Here is a 24,197-nt window from a genome sequence, read left to right on the forward strand (position 1 = left end):
CTCGGCCTCCCAAAGTGCTGGGATTACAGGCTTCAGCCACCGCGCCTGGCCTTGTTTTTCTTTTTAACTGCCCCAGCACCTAGCACAGTTCCTAATGCACATTAAATGCTCAATATATCTTGGTTGGAATGAAGAAATGAGTGGGAAATGAATGATATAATGGGCTTTTATTAGGCTGAATATGGGGGAGATGAAACCTGGATATGATGTTTACAAAGGTGGGAGGGGGAAGAGAACAAAGTGGGCATGGGAACAAACTTTGGCACCAGCCTAGGAGGGTACCAGGGGATATGGGGACAGAGTAGACATTAAAGAGTGGGAAGGTGGCCAAGGCTGGGTTGCCTTTCTTAGTTTCCAATCCAGAAGCAAAATCAAGTACCACTTTATAACTGAAACCAATGTGTTTTTTTTTACATACTGCTAGGATTCTGTGAATCAAACACATTGATACGATAGAACTGTTTTGATTCAGGAGGGAACAGGGGTAGTGGAGGGAAAGGCTATTTTGCACTGAGGTAAAGATTGATAGTTTCCAGGTTACCCTAATAGTTATTAGTTACCCTAATACAGAAATGAGTTCTTCCTTTCAGAGAAGTGGAAAGACCTAAATCTTGGAATTTATGGATCCAGAGGTCTTCAGAGCAGTGTCTGAAAAGGCAGTTTGTGTAAGTCTGGGTGTCTTAGCATCGCCCACCCCAGTCTCAGGATTTCAGAAATACTAGGTTTGAGGATATAAAAGTAATCTCTACATTAACTACTTGCTATTTATGCCTGATTATCACATAGCACAATCATAACATTAAATATGCATTTTGTAAATTCCAACATCATTCATTTTTTCAGCAAACATGTATTGAATGACTGCAGTGTGTCAGGCACTGGGAATACAAAGACACTGAGATTAGTCCCTCCTGTTGAGGAACTCACAACCTAGGTGGGGAGATAGACAAATAAACAGCATATCTTAAGATAAGTGTTTTGAAAAGTGTATGTATACATTGCTGCATGATTACATAGGGTCTCTTAGGAAAGGGCAGGGAAATAACAGAAAAGTTTCCTAAAAGGAAAACAGAGCTGTTTCTTAATTGGGAGAGATGTGGAGGGAAGGCAAAGTTTGTTTCAATTGGAGGAAGCAATATGTGCAAAGAAAAATATGGAGAAAATATGGCATTTTCAGGACAGAGTTCATTGTTCATTGTGAGAGTTCCTGCACAGGAGCAGAAAAAGACAAGGCCTTTTCTTATGATTACCCAGTGAATTCTGGACTTTATTCTGAAACCTATGGGAGCCATTGGAAGATTTTAAGCAGAGATTGTCATGCTCCTATCTTCATATTCTAATATCCCTGAGGATAGTAGATTGACATGGGTATTCCTGGAGGCAGGGGAAGACTGCCTGGGAGATTTTTTTATAGTCATCCAGGTGAGAAATTACAAGAGGCCGAATTAAGGCTTTGGCCCAGTGGGGTTGGGAAAATGGCGATATGTTAAGAGATTATAAGTATTGTGTAATTGTAAGACTTTTAAGAAGTCTTTTTACTGTTGTAATCTCAGTGCTTAACACAATGTTTGAGATAGCAGACAGTCTGTAAATGTTATTTTGAGTTAATGAACTTGTGATCTACTCAGTTAGATGGAAGGTGTAGAAGAAGGAGATTTCTGGTGTAGCTAAATAGATGGGGCTGTTATCAAAGTGAGAGAGAGGATCAGCCAGGAGGAGGAATGAAGAGTTAGGTTGGTTTTATGTTTAAGATTCAAGTGGCTTTTGAGACATTTGCGTGGAGGCATACAAGTCTACAGCTCCAGAAGAAGAGTTGCCTTGGAAAGATAGATTTGGGAGTCATTGGCCTGCTGTGGGAGTGGATGACGTTGTCTAGGGAGAGTGTAAGGGAAGGGAAAAAGAGAAGTTTGGAACCTTGGACACCCTGGGTAACACTAGCATGTTGGGGTTGGTGAAGGAGAAGTAGAATGAAGAAGCATATTCAAGGAGTTAGAAAGAAAACCAAGAGAGCACTGTCCCCTAAGCTAAGGGAGTTTAGTTTCAAGAAGGTCAGGGATGTCTGATGCTGTCAAGAGGTCCCAGAAGGAGTGAGTAGTTTCTATTAGCTCTCTGACAGCAGGGATTTTTGTCTGTTTTGACCACTGCTGTATCCCTAGCACTTACTATATGTCCCCTGGCACATAGTAAGCATTCAGTAAATTACTGTCGAATGAATGAATGAATTGAAAAGAGTCCCTTGAATTTGGTTACAGAACCACAGGACTTTGGTGAAGCCATTTTGAGAGAAGTGGTGGTGAAGGAAGCCAGATTATAGTGGATTGAGGAATAGATAGGTTGTAAGGAAGCAGCTAAAAAGAGAATACTAAGCATAACCAACATGAGCACTTACCATGTGCCAGGCCCTGAGCTAAACACTTTACATGTATTAACTCTTTTAACCTTCCTAGCAGCCCAATTATATAGGTATTATGACCCCCATTTTACAGTTGAGGAAACTGCAGCTTAGAGAGGGTAAATAACTTGCCTAGGGAAGGCCTGCAGCTAGAAAGTGTTAGAACCAAGATTTGGATCCAGATCTGTCTTCCTTTGGAGTTCAGGTTCTTAGCTGCCTAGGCTACATTTCCTCTAGAGTGTCTTTGTGGCAGGAAGGCAAAAGAAACAGTGAGTGTTTGAGGTGACATGCAGTTGAGACCAGGAAGATTGCAAACATTTTAATGCTGATGAGCGTTGAAAGAAATAATCTGAAGGCTTTGGGAAAAGGGGAAATAATTTATACGAGAGGAGACTGAGAAGAGCTCCAGAGCACAGGTGAAAAGAAACCCCTTCCATCAAGGTGGAGGTCTGGGAGAGGGTACAGGCGGGTGTGTGTGTTGCAGATATTTTTGTCAGCAGGGAGAGGGGAAGAGGGTAGGGATGGTTGAAATTTCTCTTCTGATTATCTGCTGAGCATAAGGGAGGTGGTGATCAAGTAGACTTGAGGAAGGTGTAGAAAATAGAATGAAGCAAAGGTGGAGATAGGAGATTTTCAGGGTAGCATCACAGGCCCAGCCAAGATAGAGACCATGATTTTGCAGTGGTCCAATCCTGCTCTTTTGTGGCTTTTCTCCCTTCCCTCCAGTAGGGTACAGTAGCCAGGGTCAGGGGCACAGCAGGCAGATGTTAGATTGATCCAGGGTTGAAAGTTTTGCCCATTGGTTGTGACAGCAGAAAAGAGACAGATCGCTGAGAGTATTGGCTAGATTGTGTTTGAGGTGATGGATCACCACACATAGGCCAGCAGGGAAGGAAGCAAGGATGAGAGAGGACTGAAAACAGAAGGGAAATAGACGGGTCATAGTACTGGAGTCTGGAGAAGGTTCAACAGTAGGACTTGGGTGGTAGGAGTGTCCTTGTTCTCAGAATTCCATGTCCAGAGATGACCTGTCTGTGATGAATAAGGCTAAGGCAAAATTACACTACAAGGTACTACAGGGGTAGAAAACTACCAGTGATGTTTATCTCTTTACTGAGGGGACTAAGGAAGGGTGCCAAAGATACTTTGTTTTTTTTAATTGTAAACATTTTCTACTCTTTGGTAGTACTGTTTGATTATTTATTTATTTATTTATTTATTTATTTATTTATTTTTTTTTTTGAGACAGAGTCTCAGTCTGTTGCCCAGGCTGGAGTGCAGTGGTGCAATCTCTGCTCACTGCAGCCTCCGTCTCTTGGGTTCAAGTGATTCTCCTACCTCAGCCTCCTGAGTAGCCGGGATTACAGGGCACACCACCATGCCCAGCTAATTTGTTTGTATTTTTAGTAGAGACCAAGTTTCACTGTGTGTTGGCCAGGCTGGTCTCTTAACTCCTGACCTTAAGTGATCCGCCCTCGTCAGCCTCCCAAAGTGCTGAGATTATGGACCTGAGCCACCACATCAGGCCTGTACTACTGTTTTGATTTTTTAAAAAGATACAAAGTTTTCAGTGAACCCAAAGAGAAGAGTAGGTTTACATGAAAGCAGGGAGATGAGTGAGCTGCAGAGGTAGGAGGCTGTGGTCCTGGAATGGGACCCTGGAGTGTATTATCTGTCTGTGGAATCACAAGGTCTTAGATCTGAAGAGAAGTAGCTGGAATCTGGTCCCACCCTGCCATTGTTTACAGGGGAGGAAATGGGAGCCCTGAGACTTGCTCAGCTTGGCAGCAGCAAAACCAGAACCAGAAGCAGCCTGTCCTGATTTCCCAGCCCTCTGGTCTGTTTTTCATGCTGCCTCCTAAGCTCTGGAGGCTTCTCAATTTCCTGCTGTCCCCGCTGGACTCATAGCACATGTGCTCATGACATTGCTGGCTGACCGGGCTGTTTGCCATACCGTGCTTCCCACACATCGGTGCTTCTCAGTGTTCAGGTTGTGGGCGGGTGTGTGTAGAGGCGGCTGTACTACTGTCCCCTGCCTATTTCCTGCCCTCTTCATAGCCAGGCAGAGTAGCAACTTGGAGGCGGAAAACCACAGTGGTGATACCCTATTTACATCATTTTCAGTGACCTAGTGTCCCTGCTGTTTTGCCAGCTCTCGTTTTGCCGCCTCCCCCAGACATCCCTCTCATAATTTGTTTAAACAGCAGCCATGCCCCTGTATATACTTCTTTCAGCCCAAACCCAGATGAGTCACTGAGAAAACTTCGGACAGGGATTCTTCACCATGAGATTGATGGCGGGCACTGGAAGAATTGTAATTCTGGAGAAACAGCCCTTAAATTAGGGGCATTGTTCTGGGAAAAAAAGTGCTTTCCTATTCAGCAGATCTGCGAGGGAGTCTGTGAGTCTCCAAAAGACTACAGATTTAGGGAGTGCAGTACAGGTGTGTTTTAGAAAAATAAATTTTAAAAAGACGAGAGATTAGGTATTTTTCTGTCTTCCAAGTAATAGTTCAGATAAACCTGGTGTTTGTGCAGCCTCTCTTGTTTTGTCATGAGGGCGGCGAGCCACGGTAGTTGCATATGGATTAGTTGTGATTTCTCCTTATGTGGCATGCTGAGCCCCAGTGGATTAGAACTAAAGCTCAGGACTTTGGCTGTCTTTTGGATGGCTGCCTGGGTAGATATGCAGATGAGCTCTCCACACAATGATATTGGGGCTCCATGATTGTGGGGTTGGGAGTGGGGACAAGGCAGAGGATGGGGTATAGTTTTTCCTCACCCTTGCTCCTAGGTTAAGTCCTCATTGGTCTCCCTGTAGAATCTCGTGTGGAGATGGGTTTGTAGCCTGTCTGCTTGGATGGCCCTACAGACTCTGCCTTTAGTATGGTCTTCACCTTGAAGGTCTGCTTGTCCTTTGTGTTGTAACAATGTAATTTTAGGGTTTGAGAATGGAGTTGTGAATTGACCTGGCCCAGAGTTGCTTCAGATTCCCTCCTCTTTGCAGAATGGAGGCAGGTATTGGTGTGGGGATCCATGGTATTTACTGGTAAGGGAAAGAATGTGTTTATTCATGATGGTAGGAAAGGACCCCTTATTGGCTTGCTTCTTGGCAGACCTAAGAGCTGAGATACAGCCATGTGGTAGTGCTCAAGAGGTCTGAGCAGGCTTTCTTGAGATGATCTGAGTGCTTGGATTCCCTCTGCCTGGAGATGAGTAACATCTGAGATTCCAATTTGGTTCTGAGTTCTCTCTCGTTGCCTTCTGCCAGGCCATCCTATCTCTGACATTGCAGTGCCATAAAAAGTCATGGATGTTGTGTTGCCAGTGGGATGAATGTTTCTCCAGGAAAGAATAGAATAGAGAGGGGTTCATTAAGTTAAGCCTTGGGGCTATAACATCAGAGCCATCCTGAAAATCACAGGGGAGAACCAGTAGGAAGGTGAGAAGAGACAGTGTATTCATATTTTGGCTTGGCATTTTTTCTGCATAGGCAAGGGTCTGTAAAGCTATATTAGGTACTACGTTGGCTCATACTGGATGACCCTTCACTGTTAGGGTAAAATCTACCTTGGACAGAGAACCTGTTTGGGAAGAGGAAGGAAGGAAGCAAGATGGACTGGTGACCCTGACCTTCTCTGAGGTATCAGTTGCATCATTTCAGGCTTCCTCTGCATGGGAGATCCTTCTGTCATCTGCTCCATTAGCTCCTAGGCTTTTGCAAAACTGGAAACCCTTCATCTGGAGCCCTCAAGAGCAGTACTACTTAATATGCCAATCTGCAATGAGATAAGAAGCATATGTACCAGAATGTAAAACTGATCTCTTCTTCAAGAAAATCTTGGCCAGGCGCGGTGGCTCAAGCCTGTAATCCCAGCACTTTGGGAGGCCGAGACGGGCGGATCACGAGGTCAGGAGATCGAGACCATCCTGGCTAACACGGTGAAACCCTGTCTCCACTAAAAAAAAAAATACAAAAAACTAGCCGGGCGAGGTGGCCGGCGCCTGTAGTCCCAGCTACTCGGGAGGCTGAGGCAGGAGAATGGCATGAACCCAGGAGGCGGAGCTTGCAGTGAGCTGAGATCCGGCCACTGCACTCCAGCCTGGGCGACAGTGCGAGACTCCGTCTCAAAAAAAAAAGAAAATCTTTTATGAAAAAATGTTAGAACTAGACAGTGTGTTCACTCTGACATAACTGATTTACATTCAGGCTTCATGTAAGTTTTCTATATAGTAACCAACCAGTAACACAGTTTGCAAATTGACAGCTAATCTGCAGACCACACACTGAGAGTAGCATGCTCTAGAGCTGCCTCTCAGTCAGAAGCAGTTGTTGAGGTCATGGAATTGTTTGTTTGGTACAGGCCAAGGGCAGCCAGAAATATAGAGCCCTGGTTAAGAATAGCTGTCACCCAGAGCATTCAGACATGGGTCAGGGCGGCTACTAAGGAGAAGAGGGGCACAACCGGAATGAAACAGCTGAACAGATGATCAGGCAGTGCCTACACCAAGGGTAAATGCCATGTCCTCCCCTTCCTTTACCACAGGCGTATGAGCTGAGGTACTAGAGCTAGGGCCTTGGTTTTTTTTTTTTTTTTTTTTTTTTGAGACGGAGTCTCGCTCTGTCGCCCAGGCTGGAGTGCAGTGGCCGGATCTCAGCTCACTGCAAGCTCCGCCTCCCGGGTTTACACCATTCTCCTGCCTCAGCCTCCCGAGTAGCTGGGACTACAGGCGCCAGCCACCTCGCCCGGCTAGCTTTTGTGTTGTTTTAGTAGAGACGGGGTTTCACCATGTTAGCCAGGATGGTCTCTATCTCCTGACCTCGTGATCCGCCCGTCTCGGCCTCCCAAAGTGCTGGGATTACAGGCTTGAGCCACCGCGCCCGGCCAGGGCCTTGGTTTTACCTGTTGCTTCTAATGGCAGGTTGGCCACACCAAGCTTACCCTGTCTTCCCAGGAAAACAGCATACACCAGAGAAGAATGTGTTGGTTGTCTCTGTAGTCACATCTGGATGTAACCAGCTTCCTACTTTGGAGTCGGTGGAGAATTGTGAGTATCATCCTGTTCCCTGTCTTAGAAGAGCAGTCTCTTGTCTGAAGCTGTAACTCTGGATGGCCTGGCCTAAACTGCTGATGCTCGGCCTGGAGTCCCCCTTGACCATGGGGACCGAGGGTCACCAAGTGCTGAGAGCCATGGAAGATGAGTTTTTTCCTATGCAGAAACTGAACCAGTGCTAAAGGTTGGCTGTGGAACATCGCAGTAGCTCTTCACTGAGTCCCACAGGATACCTACCTGCTGGACTGAATACATTTCTATTTTAGGAAAGTGTATACTTCGCTAGTTTTCTCTAATAGACCCTACATTGGGGGAAAGAAGGGGTTCTGGTCACTTACACTGAGATGAAGTTAAGTATTCAGTCCAGTGACTGCCTCCTGTCTTCCCTGAGCAGCATTTGGGGACTTCTCAGACTCCAAAGTGAACATTTGAGTTTTGGCTTCCTCACATTCTTGGAGGAAGTAGCCGAAACACAGAGGAAAGGGAAAGGAGGGTGATTACAAAGGCATTGGGAGCATTGCATGCTGTACTCCCCACTGCAGGCATCCCTGTTCCCTTTGCCAGGAGAAGACTTCTTTCATCTTTCTGCTGTGGAAACTGACCCATGAGGTAGGTGGTGCTTTGTACAGAACTCTGCTCCAGCCTGACTCTTGCTGTACATCATCATGCAGGGTCTATAGAATCACTGTGGTGACCACCCTCCCACTCTGGCCCCAGACCAGCCCATCCTATAGCTGTCTTGCTCTGGGGACGTCTCCTCATTGAAAGATTTTTTAAAATGTATGGTCTTACTGTTTTATTTTTTTAATCCAATGATTTATATAGAATATCTGGTCTATAATCTGAGAATAGAAAACCTTAACCAACTAAATGAGTTCATTTCTGTCATTTCAGATACCCTGACCATAAATGATGACCAGTGTTTACTCCTCTCTGAGACTGTCTGGGGAGCTCTCCGAGGTAACAAATTGGGGCTGATTAAAAGAGAGAGAGAAAGGATGATGTGGGAAGGTTGGTGTTGGTGGAGTTCAGTAGCCCAGTCCCTGCTCACTGCAACCTCTGCCTCCTAGGCTTAAGCAGTCTTCCCTCTTTAGCCTCCCAAGTAGCGGGATTACAAGTGCCCGCCACCACGCCCAGCTAATTCTTGTATTTTTAGTAGAGATGGGATTTCACCATGTTGCCCAGGCCAGTCTTGAACTCCTGAGTACAAGTGATCCACCCATCTCAGCCTCCCAAAGTTCTGGGATTACAGGTGTGTGCCACCTCGCCCAGCCAGGAAGCTTTCTTTATGGGAACAGTTGGCGTGTTTTCCCATCTCCATGGAGCTGTCCCTGGAAGTTGACAGGTTTTACCCTGTGCAGCATCAGCAGGGGCTCTGGGAAGCAGTGGGGGAGTCTGCGGGCTGACGCTCTAGGCGTCAGCAGGGGACAGGTAGCTGGGGGACAGGGGGAATGATGCTACCACAGACATTGCGCATCCAGCTCTTGCTAAAGACATGTAATTGGAAAGGTATTTTGTAAAAGGAAAACTATAACAAAAGAAATAGATACATGCAAGAGAAAAGATAAATAGTAGTGAAATATTTAGAACTACATTATTTCTGGAGAAAATGAGTTTACTTGCTAAACTGTCAGCCCTTGCCCTTCCTCTGGGTTTACTGAGAAGGTATTTGGTGCTTAGATATAGACTTAGCCAAGTACCTCTCCCACTTTTGGTAAACCCTCTGCTGGTGAATGATGAGGGAAATTCTCTCGGAATTCCACACCTTGCTTTGGTTTGTCTTCCTTCCCTTTCCCCACTTCTATGCTTGGAACAACAGCATGCTGCCTCCCCTTCCTGCCCTCTTGTACCTTTGGTGCAGGTGCCGATGGTAAGGGAGGACCTCGGACTCCAGAATGCTGGGTGTCAGAGTCAGAGTGGGGAGAAGCCAAAACAGTACACTAGCAGTCTGCTCAAATCAGGTGCTGAGTGACTGCTGAAGTCTCATGGATTCTTTCACTTTGAAATTGGGGACTCTGATAATTTTTCATGGGGCTTCTGCAGGGTTTCCAGAAGAGGGTCCCCAGCTGTTGAGAACATACAATGCCCTGGATTCAACATACCTGTGTGTGGGCCTTGCTAGACTCTAGGAGACAGTGTCAGTGGACTAGGGGAGTCCTTCTGAGGCAGTTGCTGTCCACCACACCTCAGCTCCCTATAGCTGGGTCTCTTCTCAGTCTCTGAAGAGGAAGAGTGGATGATGTTTTTTTAATTTTCTAGATCCAGCCATGAACCCAGGCTCCTTGGAAACCCAAGCTTATGATCACTTTCTCACAATTTATTCTGGGACCCCTTTTCTCAACTCTGTCAGCTCCTGATAGGGGTTATCCATGGAAAGCCTTGCAGGCTGACTTGTCCCTGTGTCTGTCCTCATGAGTATATGTCTTGGCCTCTCTTCTCAATATTCTTGTCAAGGCACAGGAAATATAGATGAGAGGTATGTGGGTTTTGAAAGTTAGTGTGTTGTAAGAAGGGGCACTAAAACCCTTACTCTGACATCTCCCAAAATGAAATACAGAGTAAAGATGGATACTGGCTTCCTAATATCCCCTTTCCATCAGTGTTAAAAATTGTCAAGCCTACACTACATCCATTTTCACTGTGTACCCAAACATTACGCTCTGCTACATTGAGAACCTTCCAAATAGATACACCTGTTTCTCCACTCCCTGAGTCTTTACTCTGCCTCTCTACTTCTTCCTAGGTCTGGAGACTTTTAGCCAGCTTGTTTGGAAATCTGCTGAGGGCACAGTAAGTGTGGACCCTCAAAAGGGCTGCTTTTTCATCTCTGGGGTTTGATCCCAATGTTGAGAATCCTAGAAAAATCTTGTTTTGCCTTAGGATCCTGGTGACTTGAGATAGCCCCAGTAGAAATGGAAGAGGAGATGTGGGTGGAAAACTGGTTTGTTAGATTTGGTCTGTTTGGAATCACTGTAATTTGGTTCCCCTGAGTCATCATTTAGTAATGACCTTGAGGCCACACTGCTTTGAAGAAAATGAACTATGTTAACAGGAAAATCCAGAATTTTTAGGCTGAGTGGTGTATGGGACAGTTGTATTAGGCCGGCGTTGCACAATTGCTCTATGGGAAGGTGGCTGCTCATGGTCATTTATAGAGGTGGGGAGCATTTGGCGAGAGAGTGACCCTGAGAACAGTCAAAGATTGGCTTTTTAAGAATCCTGGGAGAGGTATCTTCATCTCCCTGTGCCCCCGTAGTAAGCTTCCTTTGAATCTGACATGTTCAATGTTTGTTCTGCACAGTTCTTTATCAACAAGACTGAGATCGAGGACTTTCCCCGCTTTCCTCACCGGGGCTTGCTGTTGGATACATCTCGCCATTACCTACCACTCTCTAGCATCCTGGACACTCTGGTACCCAGGCCGTAAGGCTTTCTTCACACTTAAGAGTTCTGGGGTGATGGAGCAACGGACAGACCAAGTTCCAAATTCTTAAAGAGTTAGAGAATGTATGGACTGGGTGTGGTAGCTCACACCTGTAATCCCAACACTTTGGCAGGCCGAGGTGGGCGGATCACCTGAAGTCAGAAGTTCAAGGCCGGCCTGGCCAACATGGTGAAACTCCGTCCCTACTAAAAATACAAAAATTAGCTGGACATGGCGGCGCATGCTTGTAATCCCAGCTACCTGAGAGACTGAGGCAGGAGAATCGCTTGAACCTGAGAGGCAGAGGTTGCAGTGGTTGGAGATCACGCCACTGCACTCCAGCCTGGGTGAAAGAGTGAGACGCCGTCTCAAAAAAAAAGAGAGAGAATGTATGTAACTCTATGAGCTCCTGGGAAAAATGTAGAAGATGAGCTGCTCCAAGACTCAAAAAATAACAAAGTGTGACTTAAATCTACCTTACAGGCTACCATAGATCAATGTTCAGGCTGTTTCCAGGGATACAAATGTTTAGGGGAATTGGCTTCATTGGCAGAACTAACTTTATTTATTTGTTTTTGAGAAAGGGTCTCAATTTTTTTTTTTTTTTGTAGAGCTGGGGTTTCATCGTGTTGCCCAGGCTGGTCTTGAACTCCTGGGCTCAAGCAATCTGCCCACCTTGGCCTCCCAGAGTGGTAGGATTACAGGCATGAGTTACCACACTTGGCCAGCAGAGCTAACTTTAGTTAGGAGAAGGTCATAGGAGAGAGATGTTCAAAGCCTCTGGCCCGGTGCAGTGGCTCACACCTGTAATCTTAGCACTCTGGGAGGCCAAGGCGGGTGGATTGCCTGAGCTCAGGAGTTTGAGACTGGTGTGACCAACACGGTGAAACCCCATCTCTACTGAAAATACAAAAAATTAGCCAGGCATGATGGCGCAAACCTGTAGTTCCAGCTACTCAGGAGGCTGCGGTGGGAGGGTCACCTGAGCCTGGGGAGATCAAGGATGCATGAACTGTGATTGTACCACTGCACTCCAGCCTGGACAACAGAGACCCTGTCCCAAAAATAAATAAATAAATAAATAAAATGAATGAGTGAAGGAAGGAGGCTGAGGCACAAGAAGCCCTTGAACCTGGGAGGTGGAGGTTACAGTGAGCTGAGATTGCGCCACTGCACTACAATCTGGGTGACAAAGCAAGACTATGTCTCAAAAAAAAAAGCCTTACCTAGGAAGTTCCTAGCTCTCTTGAGTTTTAATGTGCAGTCTTATCTGACAGTTTGCAATCCAGTTCCTGTGTCTGCCTTTTCCTTTGCTCCTGTGACGAAACCAAAGGAGGCAACACATCTGCCAGCCTTGGCCTCTGAGATTATGAGTTAAGAGACTACTAAGTTCCCAGGAGGTCTCACAGTTGGGATTAACATCAGTCAGACAACACAAACGGCAAGAGGAAGGGTTGCTCTTCAGGCTTTTGGAAGATTCCAGGGTACCACAGTAGCTGCAGCCCTCCTCTTAATGTGGCCAGAATTTATTTCGAAAAGAGGAAGGACCACTTCTATCATCCATCTTTGGATGTGTTCTGAGAAAAGTAGAAGTGTGCTGGGCCTTCCCTCCATGCCATCCCTCCCTGATGGGAAGGTTTGATAGAGAGACCCCATAGACACTTAATTGAGAGCTGAGGCAGGTCAAGCCTGTAGGGGTGTGAGGAGCGGCCTGAGAGCCTGCCCAACATTGCAAGTTTGAGGCTGAAACGGGAGAGACTGTGATGGTCACAGTGTGCACCTTAACCTACAGGATGTCATGGCGTACAATAAATTGAACGTGTTCCACTGGCATCTGGTAGATGATCCTTCCTTCCCATATGAGAGCTTCACTTTTCCAGAGCTCATGAGAAAGGTATGTCCCCATTTCACTCAGACCAAGTTTATGGGTCAGTGTCTGAATCTGGCTGTGGCCCTCCTGGCAAGAACAGGGTCTCTCATCCTAGCCAGTCGGTTTTAGACCAATATAGGGGAAGGACGCTGGATTTGGAGTCAGGAGACTTGAGTTGAAGTCCAAAACTTTGCCAGTAATTTTCCTTGTGACCTTCAGGAGAGAATCTCTTCTGGCCTTATTCCCTTTCTATTTATTTATATTCTGTTAAATGGACTTAATATTAATACCTGCCATGATTATCTCACTGGCATTATGATACTCAGATAAAACAGATGTGATAACTTCTGGGAAATTAGGATCAAGTTTTTTGAAGATAGTCCCTGACACCAAAGGGCTATGGGCAGGTTTCTGATGTCTGGGGAGTCTTGTGGGTATTTTGAGTATCTTCTACTCTGCTAGCTTTCAGGAAATGTGAACCTGAAGGGTGTCTTGTGCCTTTCAGGGGTCCTACAACCCTGTCACCCACATCTACACAGCACAGGATGTGAAGGAGGTCATTGAATACGCACGGCTCCGGGGTATCCGCGTGCTTGCAGAGTTTGACACTCCTGGCCACACTTTGTCTTGGGGACCAGGTAAGAATGATGTCTGTGGCCAGAGGGACTCTGCTCATTATGCTCAGAGTGAAGCTTCAGGGCACTGGCTCATGGAAGTGGCATATTCCAGCCTTGTTCCTTGGAAGAATGTTTTCCATTGACTTCTTCCACCTGGGAATTTAGATAGGAAGAACTCACTTTGGGCAGTGGAGGCCACTTCTTACTATTAAAATATGTACTGTTAGACTATGTAAGGGCACATTTTTCTTAGAGGCCGTTGCAGGTAGTTGTGCCTAGAGTGGATGCTGAGGAATCTGACCACCAGGGTAGAATCTGAAAGAAAGAAGCCCAAGGGCAGCCTGCAGAGGTCAGAGTCAGTCACTACCCCTGCTCCCTTTCTTCCCTATACCCTCCGCCCTCCAGTGTGAGTCCCCAACGCAGGTTGAATGACGGTTGAAAAGGGCTACTGGCCTGATAGAAAACTGAAGATATTGGCCGGGCGTGGTAGCTCACGCCTGTAATCCCACCACTTTGGGAGGCCAAGGTGGGTGGATCGCCTGAGGTGAGGAGTTCAAAACCAGCCTGGCCAACATGGTGAAACTCCATCTCTACTAAAATTACAAAAATTAGCCAGTTGTGGTGGCAGGAGCCTGTAATCCCAGCTACTCGGGAGGCTGAGGCAGGAGAATCACTTGAACCCAGGAGGCAGAGGTTGCGGTGAGCCAAGATCGTGCCACTGTACTTCAGCCTGGGTGACAGAGCAAGACTCTGTCTCAAAAACAAACAAACAACAACAACAAAACCCCGAAGATATCTTGTGACCTCAGCAGCAGGAAGTAGTCTCTGGGCCAAGGGAGATACTCCTTAGGAAATGTAATAAGATTCTGGGTAATGGTTGACCCCACCTACAGGAGGAGATAGAGAAGAAAGATTTTGCCAGTTTGGCTGGATTAGACCCCTCCTAAAGGCCTGTGAGGAGAGCAACCTTGGGAGCAAGGGTGGTGCCTGCTAGAAGCAGTGTGTCAAGGCAAGAGTGTGTGCACTGACAGTTGTCTAGCTGAAACTCAGCCTCTGCCTGTCTATGATTGTGGATATATTTGTATCTTTTTGCTGCGACTAAATGGTGGTGACTACCAGTGTCTGTGAGTGCCTACCTAAATGTGTGTGATGTTTATGAATACACTTGTCTTACTTTGTGTGACTTGTGTCCTTACATGTAGGACTGTGCTTGGGGGTTTATGTATTTGTGACACTCGTATGGGGTTTTCTGTTGGCTTAGGTATCCCTGGATTACTGACTCCTTGCTACTCTGGGTCTGAGCCCTCTGGCACCTTTGGACCAGTGAATCCCAGTCTCAACAATACCTATGAGTTCATGAGCGCATTCTTCTTGGAGATCAGCTCTGTCTTCCCAGATTTTTATCTTCATCTTGGAGGAGATGAGGTTGATTTCACCTGCTGGTATGAGCCCTTTGATCTTCCCTTTGTGGCCTGATCAGTTGCTTACTTAGAATAGATGTTAGCCCCCGAGGGGCCACTTAGCTCAGCTGCTGCTCTCAGTGGTCTGTATGGACTCACATTGCTCAGGGCTTAGGCCTTCCTCTGCCCATCTACATAGAGATCGTACCTGATTTGGGCAAGGCGTTCACTGTGAACCTCTTCCTTCCTACTCTCATATCCTTGAGGTATTGATAGAAAAACCAGCCCTGGACACAGAATTGTCTTGGAAAAGTTCAGGATAGAGAAAAATAATCCCTGTTTATGAAGGCTTAAAATTGTCTGGTTGAAGAGTCAAGACACAGAATTCAAGACTAATAGATGACAGTGTCTAATTAGTATTCAGTTGTAAAGTCCAAACCCTTGGTTCTGGTGAGCTCAAAAGAGACTGAGGGGCTTCTTTGAGAAGAGGGCACCAGAGCTGAATCTGGGGAAATGATTTGGCTTTTTGGAGATGTGAGCAGGGGAGAATATTCCAGAAGGAGAACAATGTGAGCAAAATGTGGACGTTGTAACGCAAGGGATCTGCAGCAGGTAATAGACAGCAAGGCTTGTCATCCAACTGGAAGAGCAGATAGGAAAGCCGGAATCCAGTGTGCTGGAGCTCTTAAGTTAAGACCTTGGATCCTCATGTTGCAGTCAGAGAGGATTAACATGGTTTAATGTTAAGAGGATTAACATGGTTTCTCTTTGGGAGTTTGAACTTAAAACTCTTCAGGTCCAGACTCAGCCTTTCTCAACCTGTGTCAATAGCCCACCTGCTTCACATACCTTTGCTTGGTCACACTTCTACATGTAGGGCTTCTGAGATCCTTGCTTATTTGATTTTTCAGGTGAAAAGAGGAAGTTATAGGGGGCCAGGTGACTAATCCCCAGGCATTAGGCTTTCAGGATGTTGAAATATTAATCTTCATTTTCTCTTGGGATTCAGGAAGTCCAACCCAGATATCCAAGACTTTATGAGGAAGAAAGGCTTCGGTGAGGACTTCAAGCAGCTGGAGTCCTTCTACATCCAGACGTGAGGAGGGAAGGAGGGCAGGTGGGGTCCCTTGGGGGTCCTCCTGTGGGGTCCTCCCTTTCCATATCAGAGTCAGGCCCTGCTTGGCCATTGTCTGGCCCCTGCAGGGTTCCCTTGTCCTTTGTCCTTTCAGGTTTGGAGTGGTCAGTTTCCAACCCTGGGGAAAGACACTGCTTAATGAGGAATAGGCCCTTGGCCAGGCTCAACCCCTAGAGCGCTGGCACAAACAGTCTAGAGCCCATCTGAGCTAAGCAGACACTTACGAGACACTCCTCTCCTCTCCAGGCTGCTGGACATCGTCTCTTCTTATGGCAAGGGCTATGTGGTGTGGCAGGAGGTGTTTGATAATAAAGTAAAGGTGAGCCAGGGCAGAGAAGAGAAGAAGCCACCGGCGGTTCCTCCCTCTGGTCTCCCCAGCTCCTCCCTGCCTCTACAGAGACTGAACCTCCTGGTTTGGATTGGGCTTTAATGGTCAGAGCACTCTCGTTTTCTCTCTAGAAAGGCCACAGAGTGCTGGGTGCAGTGGCTCATGCCTGTAATCCAAGCACTTTGGTAGGCCAATGCGGGTGGATTGCTTGAGCCTAGGAGTTCAAGACCAGCCTGGCCAACATAATGAAACCCTCGTCTCTACAAAAAATACAAAAATCAGGAGGCTGAGGTGGGGGTACTGCTTGAGCCCAGGAGGCACAGGTTACTGTGAGCCCAGATGTGCCACTGCACTCCACGCCTAGGCAACAGAGTGAGACTCTGTCTCAAAAAAACTAAAGGCCGCTGTGGTATGAGCCCTGGGTTTATGTGTCAGAGTTTCTATCTTCCCTCACTACAAACCTGATTAAGAACTATTTCTGGGCCGGGTGCGGTGGCTCACACCTATAATCCCACCACTTTGGGAGGCCAAGGCAGGCAGATCACGAGCTCAGGAGATCGAGACCATCCTGGCTAACATGGTGAAACTCCGTCTCTACTAAAAAAAATACAAAAAATTAGCTGGGCGTGGTGGTGGGCGCCTGTAGTCCCACCTACTTGGGAGGCTGAGGCAGGAGAATGGTGTGAACCCAGGAGGCGGAGCTTGCAGTGAGCGGAGATCGTGCCGTTGCACTCCACCTTGGGTGACAGAGCAAGACTCCGTCCCCCCCAAAAAAAATCTATTTCTGCTGCTAGGTTACTTGGATAGGCTGGATTTTTCTTCCTAAATCATAGATTAGGGTCTTCTGGGTCTGTGGGACCAAGGCTACCTTCTCCTTTATTGTTGATCAGTAAGATCCCACTCCTGTCACATGCAAGGACTCTTAGGAGCCTTGTCCCATTCCCAGAATCATCTGGAGACTTTTGGACATGACAGCTCCTGGGTCCCCCTGCTTGCCTCCCTCAGCTCACAGCTGGTATTACTGTGTGGACAGGGAGGTTGCAGAGGGACGGAGAGGAGAGCTGCAGGGAGGCCTCTTAGGGCCCTGGGTTCCTTGGCCTCTGTCCTGAGGTGTGAGCTCAATGGTCAGGAGTCACAGAGACATACTTTGCTGCTGGGGAACAGAGGGAGCACACACCTGTAGTCCCACGTTGCCTGTGTATGAATAAGGCCCAGGAATCTCCTCAGCTTTATGTCCTTACTGCCATTTGACCTTTTATAACAGATTCGGCCAGACACAATCATACAGGTGTGGCGAGAAGAGGTTCCAGTGAACTATATGAAGGAGCTGGAACTGGTCACCAAGGCCGGCTTCCGGGCCCTTCTCTCTGCCCCCTGGTACCTGAACCGTATATCCTATGGCCCTGACTGGAAGGATTTCTACATAGTGGAACCCCTGGCATTTGAAGGTGAAAGCAGGGAGCTCTCCTTGCTGACCAAAGGAGGCTGGGCTGGGGCACAGGATGGGAGGCAGGAAGGTCTGGGCCAGACATTTCCGATTAGTAAATGAAACAACTTAGCTGGGGTGAGGGCCACGTTGTGAAGGTGGTTGAGACGGACCCTAGAGGTACCCCACCATCACCAGACTGTTGTTGCTTGTTTTCCCTCAGGTACCCCTGAGCAGAAGGCGCTCGTGATTGGTGGAGAGGCTTGTATGTGGGGAGAATATGTGGACAACACAAACCTGGTCCCCAGGCTCTGGTAAGGGTTTTCGGGGGAAGGTGGAGGGTTGGACCTGAGAGCAGGGGTTCTCCCTTACAGACCCAATCCCATCTAGCCACCTCTGGACTAGTACCCTCCTTTCAGGCCTGAGAGAGAGCAGGCCATGCGACGAGCCTTCTGAAGATTTGTATGCAATATTCACTCTCCACATGACTTCCATCTATATCCCTCCAGCCACCCGTTAGGTATGTGGGATAGGGATTGTTAACCTCACTTCCCAGAGAGATAATGAGGCCGGGAGAACATCGGTGACTTGCTCAGGATGCAGTACAAGCATCCGTGATTCCTGTAATAAGGCTTCCTTCTGCTCTTTTCACTGCAGCCTTACCAAGTGTGGTTGGTTGTGCAGAATTTACATTTTAAGGATATCTGCTGCTGTCACTGTCATTGTGGTTAATGATGCCTCAAGGTTTATTCTTATTCCCGTATCTTTGAGAGAGGAAGAGAGTGGGATTGCTACCCACATGTTAATGAAGGTGCATCTGAGCCCTAGAACTTTCTGGGAGCCATCCAACCTGACTGTAGCTCATAACAAGGTATTGATCACTTCCTTTGGCCTGAGCTAGTCCAGGGCGCCTAGGTAAGAGGTAGCAGCCTGTGGATGTCCAGCACCTTTGCAGGGAATACAGAGCCCAATCTGGCACATGCCCCCTTTCCTCCAGGCCCAGAGCAGGGGCTGTTGCCGAAAGGCTGTGGAGCAACAAATTGACATCTGACCTGACATTTGCCTATGAACGTTTGTCACACTTCCGCTGTGAGTTGCTGAGGTAAGCAAGCTGTGGGGCCTTCGCAAGGCGGGGTAGGGCAGATCCAGGGCTGGGGAACCCCTTAGAGAGAGGAATAGAAGAATAACAATAGCTAACACTTACAGAGGCTTATAGTCGGCCCTCATCCATGGATTCAACCAACTGCGATAAAAAGTATTCAGGAAAAAAAAATACAACAACAAAAAAATACAAATAAAAAATACTGTATAACAACTATTTACATAGCATTTATATGTATTAGGCATATGTAATCCAAGATCATTTCAAGTATATGGGAAGTTGTACATTGGTTATATTTAAATACTATGTCATTTTTATATAAGGGACTTGAGCATCCTTGGATTTTGGTATCCACGGGGGTCCTGAAACAAATCCCCTGTGGATACTGAGGGACAACTGTATTTTATGGCAAACACTGTGCTGAATTTGTTACACATATTGTCTCATTTAGTCTTCACCACAACCCCATAAGATAGGTGCATTTTTATCCCCAGTTTAGAGATAGACACTGAAGCACAGAAGTTCAGTACCTTGCCCAGAGTCTCTAAGAAGCAGGATTTGAACCAGGCTGACTTACAGGATCTCATGACACCTTTGCCTCTGTCAGGGATGTGCCTGTGTAAGATAGTCATTTCCCTGATTGATTCGTTGGCTAGGTCTTGAGAACTTGGGGGACATAGCGTAATGCAGAGCAGAGTCCTGGGCTGAGAGTCAAGCGTGGTGACGTCTAAGCCTCAACTATGTCATTCACTGGGTAACTTCCAGCTGGTTCTCTAAGCATGTTGCTTACTTGGATAATAAGGGAAGCATGCCTAGAGGTCCCCTAAGGAGATTGGTCAGTTTATAGTCTGAGACCCAAGGACAGGATTTCACGTCCATATTCATGGACAGGACAGCACCTAAGTCCCCCAATGCCACCACATTTACAGCATTTTAGAATCAGGAACAGAGGGCTAAGTAGGCCAGGAGCGTTGGCTGCTTTTCAGACATCTACCTATTTTCCAAAGGGATTGAGTTATTTGGGGTTAGGGTACAGAGATAGGCAGGATAGAAATAGATGTTGCCAACATTTCTGGACCTCCAAGACCTGTATCAAAATCACATGAGGCACCTGTTCAGCTTGCAGATTCTTGCCCATACTTTGCCCCACCCCAAGTGAGAATCTGTGGAAGTGAGATCACCAGGTACATCTGGTATACGGTGACAGTTTGAGAGTCACCGAAATGGGGAAGGAGAGACTGTTGATGGGTGTGAAAAGTGTTGCTGGGGCCCCTTCTGAGGGGCTTATCTTGCCATTTCTTGATATCCTCCTGCAGGCGAGGTGTCCAGGCCCAACCCCTCCATGTAGGCTACTGTGAGCAGGAGTTTGAACAGACCTGAGCCCCAGGCACTGCGGAGGGTGCTGGCTGTAGGAGAATGGTAGTGGAGCCAGGCTTCCACTGCATCCCGGCCGGGGGACGGAGCCCCTTGCCTGCGTGCCCCTTGCCTGCATGCCCCTGTGCTTGGAGAGAAAGGGGCTGGTGCTGGCACTCACATCCAATAAAGAGTAATGTGGCATATTTCTATAATAAACATGGATTACCTGTGTTTAAAAAAAAAAAGTGTGAAAGGCCCTTAGGTAAGGGCACAGCCAGGCTGGAGTCAGTATCTGCCCCTGCGATCTTTTAAGTTGAGGGCTGGGAATGAAACCTGTAGCCTTTGTCCTACTCTGCTTAGCCTGTGAGCTATGTCACTCCCCTCCCACTCCTGAACATATTCCAGACACCTGCCCTAATCCTCAGCCTGCTTACTTTACTTCTGCATTACATCTCCAAGGCGTTGGTATATGGAAAAATGTAGGGGCTTGGAGGCGTTCTGGACAGTGGGGAGGGCTCCAGACCCAACCTGGTCATAGAATAGCCTCTCCCCCATGCGTACTCATCCACCTCCCTCCCCTAGAGCTATTCTCCTTTGGGTTTCTTGCTGCTTCAATTTCATACAACCATTATTTGAATATTATTAAACACATATTGTTCTCTAGGCACTGTGGTCAGTGAGTTTTTTTTTTTTTATATTTTTGTTTTTGAGACAGAGTCTCACTCTGTCACCCAGGCTGACAGTGCAGTGGCACAATCTTGGCTCACTGCAACCTCTTCCTCCTGGGTTCAAGCGATTCTCATCCATCAGCCTCCTGAGTAACTGGAATTACAGGCACGCACCACCACGTGCATCTAATTTATGTACTTTTAGTAGAGATGGAGGTTTCATTATATTGGTCAGGCTGGTCTTGAACTCATGACCTCAGATGATTGCTTGCCTTGGCCTCCCAAAGTGCTGGAATTAGAGGCGTGAGCCGCCGCACTTGGGCCTGTGGTAAATTGTTGAATTTGAAGGACTCAAGAGGCCCTGGTCAATTCCAAAATAACGCAGATGACTTCCATCGCCCTCCTCCCAACCATTTTCAGCCCAAAGCATATTTGCAGGGAGTGGATGGTGGTATGGAGGGTGTGAAGGTGGACTGTGGCTCTGCAGAGGGTCTTGGCAGATGTGATTTTCTCTAGAAGGAAATGTCTCGTCGTGGACCCAGACTGCCCCCTGGTGGTTTCAAGTGCAGAAGTGACACTGTAGGCCAGAGGCGGGGGCAGTAATGCATCGCAGCCATTTTAGGTGAGGATTTCCTTAACTGTTATTTGTTAAGTTCTTTGGCTGGGCCCTGGCCTGGGGGTACAATGGACAGGTTTCAGGCATTTTTTCCAGAAAGCTTACAGTGTAGTGGATACAGAAACTTGGGGAAGGCAGGGCTGAGAAGGATCTGAGTAAAACTCGGTCCTTCAACACCATCCTTCAGCCCCTGGGTCATGTTCCTTCGAGGTCCTGGTGGGAGGTAGACCAGCCTAGCCTTGTGCTGTTCCTGTAAGGATAGGGTGGGCATTTTCTACCAACAGAATTCTTGGAATTTTCACATAGCCCAGCCTAGCCAAGTCCAGGGCTATAGCCCAGATATACATAAGTTAAGGTCCCAGCACTGGCACCCACCACAGGAGCCCCCTTACCTCTATTACCCAGAAGCTTGTAGGAGGGGTGGTCCCCAGACAAGGACCCTGCAGAGGTGCAACCCTGCTTCCATCCTGGTCATAACTTTCACGTTACTATTGCTTGGGATAATGTTAAATAAAAATAGCACACTGAGTTTTAAGTGTCAAGTGGATGAAGGCAGAGATTGTGATACACTTGAGTTAAAGCAGTAAGGTTCTGTCATTTTATATTCCTGTTGTAAACATTTTCTTTAATGTTATTATTTTTACCACTAAATTAACATGGCCTGGTCACGACCTTCATTGGTCGAGTGCTGTTCCTCACCTCCACCGTTGCTCCTTTGGTCCAGTGATCATGAGAGCATTTACCTGAAGGTCATCAGACCTTGAATGCCAACAGGTCAGAGGCAGTGGCCTGCAGTTACCACCCAGACTGTTCCAAGGCACAGAATCGCTGTTTCCCCAACTCATCTCCCTTCACCTGGGCTGCAAATTGAGCGTCCCACCCCTGAGCGGAACACAGGAGGCCTTGTGTGCTGTGCACCGCCAGGGGGCGGGGAAGTTCCCAGACTGACTGCCTGGCTCCAGTCATCCTAGGAAAAGAGTTCTCCAGTCACTCCCCACCCCAACCCCTTCCCAGGAGTCTATTAAGGAGGCAAAGCAGGCCTAACGGGTATCAAAGCAAAGGAGTGAATGGAGACTGGGAGAATCTTCAACCTCCCCTCTCGGTAGGAGCTGAGGCTGCATGCCAGGTCCTGTTCCTTCTAGGAATCCATTAAGTTATGTCACTGATGTTTTCAGGTGCGTCTCAAAGGATTACCGTAGGGATAGGATATCGGGATGTGGGAGCACAGGTGCCACCACAGCACTAGTGATGGAGGGGAGCACAGGTGCCACCACAGCACTAGTGATGGAGGGGAGCACAGGTGCCACCACAGCACTAGTGATGGAGAGTCATTGCCCCTAGACTTCTGGGACTGTGAGGAAGTTGAAAGATACTGGGAAAGGGTGAAAGAAAGGATGTAGGTGGAATTTATTTAGTATTAATGTAGGTACACATGCTTTATGGCAACTTTCCTAGCACTCTAAAATCTAGATTTGTATAGTTTTTGTCAATATCTTTTGTAAGCTTAATACAGGGCATGACAAGTATGTGTCACATACTTTTTTTCCACAAAGAAAAAAACATAAATAGGAATTGGGTGCTTTGTTTATCAAAATTATTCTGTATTTCCTTTATAAATAAATAAACTTTGAAATAAAGGTTGAAAATTAGTATCTTTTCTAGCCCAGCCACCATTGTTTTTAAAAATCCTCTTTGAAGCAGGTGTGGGTGTGTGTGTGTGGGTGTGTGTGTTACTACGTTTTCAACAAAATTTTAAAATCACAGTGTCAGGGCCAGGTGCAGTGGCTGATGCCTCTAATCCCAGCACTTTGGGAGGCCGATGTGGGAGGATTGCCTGAGCTCAGGAGTTGAAGACCATCCTGGGCAACATGGTGAGACCTCATTTCTACTAAAAATTAAAAAGATTAGCTGAGAATGGTGGTGTGTGGTTATAGTCCCAGCTAGTCAGGATGCTGAGAAAGAAGGATCACTTCAGCCTGGAAGATTGAGGCTGCAATGAGTCATGATCGCACCACTGCACGCCAGCCTTGGCAACAGGGTGAGACCATGTTTCAAAAAAAAGAAAAAATTGTAAATGTCCAGGAACCTTGCTTTTTTCACAGTAATTACTGTACTCTAACCACACCCATGTTTAGTCTAAACTACCCCAGTAAATACTCCTATTTTTTGCTGATTTCAAATGTTTCAAACAACAGAAAAGTCTGGAAACTAGTAAACAGTGTAACCACCCAGCTTTGTTGCATCTCAATAGTCATATATTTGCTTCAGATTTGTTTTTTTAAAACAAAAAAGATGAAACATTAAATTATTAATATCACTCTTCCCTATGCTATTCCCTTCTCCAAAAACAACTATTTTCCGGAATTTCTTTTTAATCTCATTTCCTCTGGAGAATCTGATACTTAACTGATTTTTTTCATCACTGTTAATAAATTCTTTATGGCTCACTCTTTATAGCAAATTAGAAAGAGATGTTTTGGAAGCCACTTAAAGAAGGGAGTGTGTGTGGGAAAGGAGGAAGAGCAGCTGGCCGGCAGACACAGGTAGGAAGGGGTGCCATGCTCGCTGGTGCGCTGCAGTGTGTGAGTGAGAGCGTGTGGCTGGGTGTCTGGATGATCTATTATGAAAGAGGATATTTGAACATAGAAACTCAGAGAGAACTGCTGGTGTTTATCTAGACTCACATGAGTCAGAAATCTGAATGAAGATAGATGTGGAAATCCAGCTAGGAGAACAAAAGTGCTTTGTCATTTTTATGTGCTTGCTGTGTCAGGCACTTCTTTTTTTTTTTTTTTTTTTTTTTTTTTTT

General features: G+C 46.8%; 1 protein-coding gene across 2 annotated transcripts in view; it reads left to right on the forward strand.

The window, feature by feature from the left end:
• HEXA (hexosaminidase subunit alpha) overlaps window positions 1–20,349 on the forward strand; it is a 37,461-nt gene extending 17,112 nt beyond the window's left edge. The window contains exons 2-14 of one of the 2 annotated variants that reach the window (XM_017895812.1): window positions 7,315–7,440; window positions 8,341–8,406; window positions 10,190–10,236; window positions 10,748–10,858; window positions 12,663–12,764; window positions 13,246–13,378; window positions 14,619–14,799; window positions 15,767–15,853; window positions 16,139–16,211; window positions 17,485–17,668; window positions 17,870–17,960; window positions 18,644–18,748; window positions 20,065–20,349. In XM_017895812.1, the coding sequence (XP_017751301.1) occupies window positions 7,315–7,440; window positions 8,341–8,406; window positions 10,190–10,236; window positions 10,748–10,858; window positions 12,663–12,764; window positions 13,246–13,378; window positions 14,619–14,799; window positions 15,767–15,853; window positions 16,139–16,211; window positions 17,485–17,668; window positions 17,870–17,960; window positions 18,644–18,748; window positions 20,065–20,128 (1,370 nt within the window). In that variant the 3' untranslated portion in view covers window positions 20,129–20,349. The remainder of the gene's footprint in view (window positions 1–7,314; window positions 7,441–8,340; window positions 8,407–10,189; window positions 10,237–10,747; window positions 10,859–12,662; window positions 12,765–13,245; window positions 13,379–14,618; window positions 14,800–15,766; window positions 15,854–16,138; window positions 16,212–17,484; window positions 17,669–17,869; window positions 17,961–18,643; window positions 18,749–20,064) is intronic. The other variant, XM_017895813.1, reaches the window with a different exon arrangement.
• Window positions 20,350–24,197: the final 3,848 nt, after the last annotated feature.

The sequence above is a fragment of the Rhinopithecus bieti genome, unplaced genomic scaffold, assembly GCF_001698545.2.
Source record: "Rhinopithecus bieti isolate Rb0 unplaced genomic scaffold, ASM169854v2 scaffold_27022, whole genome shotgun sequence".
In the NCBI taxonomy this organism is placed as follows: Eukaryota; Metazoa; Chordata; class Mammalia; order Primates; family Cercopithecidae; genus Rhinopithecus; species Rhinopithecus bieti.